The 11,776-nt window shown below is 40.1% G+C and overlaps 1 protein-coding gene across 1 annotated transcript in view; it reads left to right on the top strand.

The window, feature by feature from the left end:
- The window catches only part of LOC136032395 (uncharacterized), an 85,851-nt gene extending 74,733 nt beyond the window's left edge, over positions 1–11,118 (top strand). The window contains exons 4-5 of the mRNA XM_065712706.1: positions 8,018–8,182; positions 10,763–11,118. Coding sequence (XP_065568778.1) covers positions 8,018–8,182; positions 10,763–10,912 — 315 coding nt within the window. The 3' untranslated portion in view covers positions 10,913–11,118. The remainder of the gene's footprint in view (positions 1–8,017; positions 8,183–10,762) is intronic.
- The last annotated feature ends 658 nt before the right edge of the window (positions 11,119–11,776 follow it).

The raw sequence follows: 11,776 nt of genomic DNA, 5'->3' as shown, positions 1-11,776 counted from the left end.
ACACACAAACACACGTAGACACACACGGACACACACAGACACATACACACTCACACCCACTCACACACACACACACAAACACACACAGACATACAGACACAGATACACACACACACGTAGACACACACAGACACATAAACACACACAAACACACAACACACACACAAAAACACACACATACACACAAACACACACCCACAAACAGAAACCCACAAATACACACACACTGACAGACACAAAGACATAAATACGATGACAGACACACACAAACACACGCACACACACACACACAAACAAACAAACACAGAAACACACAGACAGACACGCACAGACATACGCAGACACACAGAAACATACACACACAAGCGGACACCCACGCACGACCACGCACACACATGAACACACACACACACAAAGACACACAGATATACACAGATATACACACACACATACACAAACAAATACAAAGTTGAAACACACACACACACACAGAGACACAAACAGGCACAAAGAGACTCACACATACGCAAGCGGAGACAAACGCACCAACACGCACACACATGAACACAAACACACACACAAAGACACACAGCGACACACAAAGACTCCCACAGACACATCAAGACACACAGAGACACAAACAGACACACAGTGACACATAGAGACCAAACAGACACAGGCAGACACACACAGACACACAAAGATACACATAGACACACACCGACACACATAGACAGACATAGACACATACAGACACACACAGAAGCACAAAGACACACACACATACACACAGACACACACACATGGTACACACACACACATACACACACACACACACACACACACACACACAGATACAGATACACAAACAGACAGACAAACAAAAATACACATACACACATACAGATACACACATACACATACAAAAATACACATATACACACAAACAGACACATACACACACAGAGACACAGACATACGCAAACACAAACAGACACGTGCACAAACATACCTACACACACACACAGACGCACACACATACCTACATACACACACACAGACACACACAGACATACACACACACACTGAAACACACAAACAGACACATAGACAAAAACACAGACATATAAACACAAAGACACACACAGACACACACACACGCAGAAAAACGTAGACACACACACACACACAAAAAAACACACAAACATACACACACACATACACAAACACAGACACATAAACAGTATCACAGAGACACACACAAACACACGCAGACACACACAGACACAAAATGACACACACAAACACACACATATACACACACAGACACACACAGGCATACACACGCACATACACAAAAACACACACCCACACACACAAACACATACATACACACACAGACACATATACACACACACGCAGACACACATAAACACGCAGACACACAGATACACATACAGACAAACACAAACACACACAAAATACACACAAACACACACACACAGAAACACACACCCGCAAACACACTGACACACACACAGACACACACACACACAAACACACACAGACACGCACAAACAGACATACGCAGACACACACAGTCACACAAAAAGACACACATACACACACAAACAGACACAAATACACACAGACACGACAGCATACACACACAGACACACACACACACACATACAGACACACATACACAAACAAACAGAAAGACATACAAACATACACATACACACATACAGATACACACATACACATACACAAATACACATATACACACACACAAACACATAAACACACAGACACTCACACACAGACACACACAGACACATGCACACACACAGAGACACACACATACACACACACATACACAAACACGCACACACACACACAGACTCACACAGACAGACACACATACACACACACAGAAACACACAAACAGACACACAGACACAAACAAAGACACATACACACAGAGACACACACACAAACACACACAAAAACATACACATACACACAAACACATACACACAGTCACACAGAGATAAACACAAACACACGTAGACACACACAGACACACACACACACTCACACCCACTCACACACACACACACACACAAACAAACACACACAGACATACAGACACAGATACACACACACACACACGTAGACACACACAGACACATACACACACACAACACACACAACACACACACAAAAACACACACACACACAAACACACACACACAAACACAATCCCACAAATACACACACACCGACAGACACACAGACATACGCACGATGACAGACACACACAGACACACGCACACACACACACAAACAAACAAACACAGAAACACACAGGCAGACACACACAGACATACGCAGACACACACAGAAACATACACACACACACACACACATACACGCACACAGACACACGCACACACAGATATATACACACACATACACAAACAAATACAAAGTTGAAACACAAACACACAGAGAGACACAAAGAGACTCACACATACGCAAGAGGACACACACGCACGAACACGCACACACACGAACACACACACAAAGACACACAGCGACACACAAAGACTCCAAAAGACACATATAGACACACAGAGACACAAACAGACACACAGAGACACACATAGACCAAACAGACACACGCAGACATACACAGACACACAAAGATACACATAGACACACACCAACACACATAGACACATACAAAGACACATAGACACACACAGAAACACACAGACACACACACATGTACACACACACATACACACACACACACACAGATACACAAACAGACAGACACACAAACATACACATACACACATACAGATACACACATACACATACACAAATGCACATATACACACAAACAGACACATACACACACAGAGACACAGACATACACAAACACAAACAGACACATGCACACACATACCTACGCACACACACACACAGACATACACACATACCTACATATACACATACATACACACACTGAAACACACAAACAGGCACACAGACAAAAACACAGACACATACACACAAAGACACACACAGACACACACACACGCAGAAAAACGGAGACACATATACACACACACACAAACAAACACACAAACATACAAACACACACACACAAACACAGACACATAAACAGTCACACAGAGACACACACAAACACACGCAGACACACACGGACACACACAAACACACAAAGACACACACAAACACACACTTATACACACACAGACACACACAGGCATACATACGCACATACACACAAACACACGCACACACAGACACACACCCACACACACAAACACATACATACACACAGACACAGATACACACACACGCAGACACACACAAACACGCAGACACACAGATACACTTACAGACACACACACAAACACACACAAAACACACACAAACACACACACAGAAACACACACCCGCAAACACACTAATACACACACAGCCACATATACATATGCAGACACACACAAACACACACACACACAGAGATACACACATACAGACGTATACACACAGACAAATACACACAGACACACACACACACACACACACACACACACATATATACACACACAAAAACACACACACGCACCCACACACAAACGCGAACACACATACACACACACACAGAAACACACATACACACGCAGAAACACAGACACACACATACACAAACACGCAGACGCACACAGACACACGCAAACACACACATACATATACACAGACACACACATACACAGAAAAACACAAACAGACACACTCAGGCAGACACATGCAGACACACATAGAACATACAAACGAACGCACGCACACACACAGACACACAAACACACACAGACACACACACAAACGCATACACAAACACAAACACAGACACACACACACACACACAGAATACATACACAGACACACACAGACAAACTCAGGCAGACACATGCTGAAACACACAGACACACACATACACACACAAACGAAAACACATACACAGACACACACACACACAAACACACACACTAACACAGACATACACAAACTCACACACACACACACACACAGACATGGAAACACACACACACACGCACACAAACACACACAAACACAGATACGCACTAAGACACTTGCAAACACACAGACACATACACACACACACGCACAAACACACAAACACACACACACAAACACATAGACACACACACACAAACACACATACGCAATCATACAAACACACACACACACAAACACACACACACAAAACACAGAGACACACTCAGGCAGACACGTGCGGACACACATAGACACACAAAAACGAACGCACACAGACACACACACACAAACACACACACACAGACACACACACAAACACAGACACACGCATACCACATACACAGACAAAAACAGACAAACTCAGGCAGACACATGCAGAATATACAGACGCACACAATCACACACACGAAAGCATACACATACGTAGGCACACACACACACAAACACACACACAGACACACACACACCTACACACACCCACACACAAACACACACACGACGAAGACACACGAAAACAAACAAAGAAACACGAAGACACACACAGACACAAACACGCAGACACACACAGACACACGCAGACATACAAACAGACACACACACACAAAAACAAACACACATACACACACTCACACACACACAAACACACACAGACAGACACACAGACACAGATACACACACACGCAAACACACACAGACACATACACACACACACAAACACACAAACACACACACACACACACAGGCAGACATACAGACACACATAGACACTCACACATACACACACAAACACAGAGGCACACACAGACGCAAACAGACATACACAGACACCAACAGACACACACACAGACACAGAGACAAACACACACAAACACATACCAACACACAGAAACACGCCCACACACACACACAAACACACACACACAATCACACACAGAGGCACACACAGACACACACACACACACACACACACAGAGACACACACAGACGCACACAGACGCACAAACACACAAACAAAACCACACACAACTACACACACACAAACACAACCCCACAAACACAACCCCACAAACACACACACACTGACAGACAGACATACACACAGACACAAACACACACCCACACACAAACACACACAGGCACACACAGACAGAAACCCTCAGACACACACACAGACATACACAGGCACACACACACACACAGGTAAACACACACATACACACACATACACATACACACACACACACAAACACAAATACTGACAAATACACACACACACAAACACAAAAACGCCCACACAAAGACACACACTGACACAAACAGACACACACAGACACAAATAGACACACATAGAGACACACAGACACACATAGACATATACAGACGCACACAGAAACACACAGACACACACACACACACAGACACGGACACACACACATACACACACACAAACATACACACACAAACATAGACAAACAGATACACACATACACACAAACACATACACATAAACATACACATATACACACGCAAAGACAAATGCACACACAGACACACGCACAGACAGACAAACACAGACTGACACAAACACACATACAAACATACACATACGCACACAGACACATACACACACAGAAACACACACACGCAGATACACACAGACACACACACACACACAGAGACACACACACGCAGACAAAAACTCACACAAACATATACACACACACACAAATACACACACACACACCTATACACACAAACAAACACACAAAGACACACACACACACACAGACAGACACACACAGATACACACACAGACATACGCAGACACACACATACACACAGAGACACACACACACACAGACACGCACACACACACATACATGCATATATGTACACACACACACTTACACACCCACAAACACACACACACATAAACACACACACACACATAGACACACGCACACGCACACATACACACACACACACACACACACACATAAACAAAGACAAACCCACACACACGCACAAACAGACACACACACGAAGACACACGCAAACACACACAGGCACACAAAGACACACACACAGGCACAGTCAGACACACACACACACACAGACACACACAGACAGACACACACAGATACACACACAGACATACGCAGACACTCATACATACACACACAGACACACACACAGACACGCACACACACACATACATACATATATACACACACACACTTACACATACACAAACACACACACACACACACACACATACACAAAGACAAACCCACACATACGCACAAACAGACACACATATAAAGATACACGCAAACACACACAGGCACACACAGACACACACACAGGCACAGTCAGACACACATACTCAGACACACAAACAAACACACAAACACGCACACACGCACACACACACACACACACACACAAACACACACACACACACAAAGACACACACATAGACACACACAGACACACAGACAGGCCAGACAGACGAACACAGACACGCTCAGTTACACATAGACAAACACAGATACACATAGACATACACAGTCACATACAGAAACACACAGAGTCACACACCTACGGACACACACACATATACACACACACACACATACAAATATACACACACAAACACACACACATACACAAACAGAGACACATACACATACAAATATACACATATACACACACAGACACATATACACACAGACACACACAAACAGATACACACACACAAACACAGACAGACACCCACACACAGATACACACACAGATATACAGACACACAGACACATACACACGCAGACACATACACACACAGACACAGACACACACACGCAGACACACACAGACACACACACACAGACAGACACAAACAGACACAAACAAAAACACACAGACACAAACACCAAGTGTTTGGGGAAATGATGGGCGTGAGGAGGGACTGTTTGCCCCCCAATTACTTTCGGCTTTTAAAAAGTACAATAGCCACAATATCCAATCGAATGAATCCTTTTTAAACTTTCTACAATGACTACTTCTATACAAACTGTCCTGGTCTAAAAAAAACCCACAAAAACCATGAATTAAATAAATATTATATTGAGCCCATGTCGCTCTTTACTTAGGCAGCACTACTGAGCTGACTATGATATCTCCTCAGGCGACAAGCCCAGCGAGAGCAAGTGGCTTGAACCATATTGTTGCAGGAATTTGTTTGACAAACTTTTAAGCAGCGATTCATGTTTCGAAGGAAAGCCCATGCCAGACAGGATGTGTAATGTTGATGCGACAGGGGGTCTCAACCTTTCTGCCTCTACCTCGAATTTCAGCTCTGATACTGCTTAAAGAAGTTCCATGAACTACTCCCACCGAACGTGGGCAAACGTCACAATAACACGCTTTTGTAGTGCGTCTAGCTCCTTTATGGCTCCGATGGTACAGTAAACAGTTGGCCACAAGGAACGCTAGGTCTAGCCAACCAAAGCGTTTGGCTCAACAGTAACAACATGCTAGAATCTTTTAAGAATTTTGTGAAACATACGAAATCGGACGAAACGTGCCCAATTCTTCTACTTTTTGATAACTACGAGGGCCATTTGCATCCACAGGCTATTAGCTATAGCAAGAGCAAGTCAATAACGCTCTTTACGTTCCCTCTTCACAGCTGACATAGGCTACAACCCTTGTATATAGTAATCCTAGTCTATTTAAAGTCTGCACATCAAAAGAAATTTAATGAATGGCTGAATACCAGCCTAATACTGTGAATTTCAACATGAAAAATGGTACTTTTTGTGTGTATGTAATTGTGTGTGTTATTTGTATGTTAGTAGTTTCTGGTATAATTCGGCTCGTCTTTTTAATGCAGGATCGTTTGAAAAGTCAAAATCTTACCCCCTATCAAGACGAAAAACGGGTTTTTGGCGAGTTCAGATGTCCAAAATGTTACCGGAAATGGATGTCGGCGAGTTCTTGGGCAAACTGTGGACAAGATTGTATTGTTTGCAAAATTAAAGTCTATCCTCACAAACAGGTTGGTTATTATGCCAAAATTCTCTTGGAAATTAATTAATATATGTTCTAATTTTCGTGCATTCAGAGCACAGGCTCAGAACAGTCTTCAAATGTTTCAAATAAAGAAACAAGTTTTCCAAATGAAAGTGAAGAGCAACATAAAACCTAAAACAGCCAGAATTTTTTCTGTGTATAAGGGAAGGTTCCCTTCCACAGCTCCCAATCCTTACACATAAATTGTGCAGTTTTGAGTGCAATATATATAACCAATTGGTAATCGGAAGAATTTTCTTTATCTATTACTTTTAGAAACATTTGAAAGGAAAGTTAAATATTTAAAGTAATGCATATCATCATATTTAAAGGAATGCAAGTATCATTTATATCGTCTCATAAGCATTATTTGTAAAAATAAGGCTTTTACTCTTGAGTCCCGGTGCAAACTTAAATGAATTTTAGCGCTTTAATACAAATTTAGCATCAGCTTAAAAACTAAATTTGGTCGATTCATTTGGTCTAATAGATTTTTTTTTTGGGGTTTCTATTGATAATGGACCCTTATTTCCTTACACTTTGTTAATATAAACTGTCTAATCGAGGGTTGTCTCATATTTTCAAGAAGATGTCACCCTCCCCCTCAGATCCTTTTTCTCTGTGTCCAAGGTAAATAATCTTATAAAAAAACTTTTTCAACAATAATCATCCCTGAAAAAGTGCACCCCTTAAAATATTTCATGGGTGATTAGGGGGGGGGGGTCAATAACCCATGTATATGTCTGAAATTTATATGGTTCAATTGAAGTTACAGTTATTATTTGAGTATACGCCCTTCTGTAATGATTTACAATAGTGCAGTCTAGCAATGATTTGTAATAGAGCATACATTGAAAATGCATTTTATTTATATTTTGGTTTACATCTTCAAGTTTTTAGGGAGCGGAGGGGGGTTGGGGCTTTGAGCAAGTATTTTTGATAGGGGGACCCTTTCACCTTTACATATACTATCTCTTTTAGTACGTATAAATATATGAATATAATGAAGTATATTATAAGTGGGGGAGCTGTCACTCCATAGTACCCAGAGTGCAGGCTTATGCCCAAATTATTCCTTAGAACGAAGTGAGGCCTGGTGACCACGTATTAATTTTCATTGACCTTTAGTTTGGTACTATTACCACTGGAAAAAACAAAAGGAAATAAACCCAAGTCTACGAATTTCCTTATGGAAAAAATAAAAAATTTGCATTTTTATAGTTAGGAGTGTGAAAAGGATACAGTAAGCTTCTTTTATTTATTAAATTCAAGTGTATAATTTTCTTCAATATCACTCACCCTTTAGTGATGCTTTCTTCCCTTTTCCGAAAAATTGGGTACATTTACTCAGGCTCGTAAAATTTGATGGGTAGCATTAAAGGTACTGAACTTTAATATTTAGAATAAATCCCGTTCTTTTGATTTATATAGTGATGTCAAAAATTATTCTGAGCAGTCTTGATTACAACTTGCATGAGTTGCTTTTACTTGGGGTTTATTACCGCAAGCTGTTGAAAACAAGAAAATATGGATTTTTGTTGATAGGGCCTGAAACCTCTTCTAGATGGTTTTGTGATATACTGAATTTGACAGAATAGTTTTTGTCAAGATGAGACTCTAGTTCATGAGTGTTTGCCTTTTCACACTTGACCAACAAAAGAATGATTTAGAACGGAAACAAATTTGCTGTTATATTTAGGAGACATTTTCCTTTTTTTTGCCAACAAATTGTTTAATAATTAAGGACCGCAGTAAAGAAAAAAAATATGTCCTTTAGTTAAATACAAAAACAGTACACATGAATAAAATACAAAATAATGCTAAAAGGGTAAAAAAGGACCAAAGAAAGGATAAACTTGAAAAGAATAGGTCGGATTTTATCGGATTTTAATCCCTACCCTCTACAATTTTTTGGTCCGACTCATACAAATTTAACGAAATGTATCAAAACAAATTTTTAATGCCTTTTTAAAGGTTTATTAGTAGAAGTTTTTTGTAAAGTTTTTCTTTTTGTGTGTACAAAATATTTAAAATTGACTTTAATCTACGATCTTATGAAGATGAATGGCAGTGCGGAGTTGGAGAAAGATCATTAATGCATATATACAGACATCCTGCAAATTTGATTAGAAATAAATTAATGAAGTCTTCTGAAACTCTTAGAGGTTTTTCGGAAGGGAATGGGATATACAAAATGGGGACGGACGTGATGCAAATATATTGCCATTCTACATAATTGCCATAAGGATTACCTTTCGTATTAAAGTCGAAGGAGATAGGATTGAGTGTTTCCACCTAGTTTCGTTTAAAATCTACGTAGTAGGCTAGTCAAACTACCAACAAATTCCTCTGTATTTATGGATACATTCAGTAGAGTTTTTATAAAAACCTAAAAAAGAAATGGAGTGACGGAAGCACCTTAGAATCCTAAACTGAGAACAGGCTAGGAATTAGAATAAAATTCAATGTACATTACTTATAAAATTTGTTTGACTGATCATATCAGTTCGACTGATTAGATTGAACTGACCATAAATATCAGATGACTTTCCAAATTTGTTTATAGAGACCTTTGGAAAAACCAGACGGACTTGATGTTTCTGACCCATCTAAAGCGCACCCGCAGCATCTTTGCGAAAAGTGCCGGGCACTTGGACACAATTGCAGAAGGAGTAGACAGAAGAGTTTAACAAATTGGTCAAGTCTACTAGTCTGAAGAATATGTGGGCTATTAGATTAGAATTAAAAACAAGTTGTAGAATACCTTTTTAATTACGGCTGTTCAACTAATATTTAATATGAAAATTCAGTTTTTAAGAAATTTTGGGTTTATTACATTAATATAGGTATTATTTGTGTTAACAGCCTGGAGTTTTTATTTAAATTTTCTTGTTTCTTTTTTATTTGCTGTTATTAGAATGCTCGTGTGTTATGTTAATTTCAGTTTAATGTTTAAATCTGCTTTCGTTTGTTGGAAGAAGAGTTTTACAAGAATAAAAAATAGTCGAGATTTTAGCTATATGAATTTGAGTGTACTCAGGTTAGTAATTGATAGTTTCTCTGAGGAAAATATCTACCAGCTATAGCTGTTATAGCTGTTCAGCAATCAGTCGTGCAAAATACTGAGAATACTATTATCACTGCTCATACTCATTGCAGTACGAATACGCCTGAGGTCTACACAGTGCAAAGCCAGATCAGTTTTTGACTATATTTAGTTGATGAGGGCTGGAACTTTTCGAGAGGAAAAGCCTTCCTGTGGGCAGGATTTAGTCGCAATAACCAGATATTGCACGCGCGGATTTATCCACTCGGTTATCACAAAGTCAAAGCAGATTATTTAAACATTAACGTTATCACCCGTTTTTTCTACATCATATTGAATTAAAGTTAAACATTCTCCAAGGCTTGAAACGTGCGCTCAATGATTTCGACTTAATGTAGTCTATAATGATTTAGTATCCTTTTTCCCCGTTTGGGAAAAATTTATTAAACAAAATTTTTCAATCCTACAAGAAAAAATTGTTCTTTTCCAAATGAAACATACTAGTTCTAAAATGAGGGCTATAGCAAATGACAG

The sequence above is a fragment of the Artemia franciscana genome, chromosome 10 (genome assembly GCF_032884065.1).
Source record: "Artemia franciscana chromosome 10, ASM3288406v1, whole genome shotgun sequence".
Classification (NCBI taxonomy): domain Eukaryota; kingdom Metazoa; phylum Arthropoda; class Branchiopoda; order Anostraca; family Artemiidae; genus Artemia; species Artemia franciscana.
This window is presented reverse-complemented; position numbering and strand designations above follow the sequence as displayed.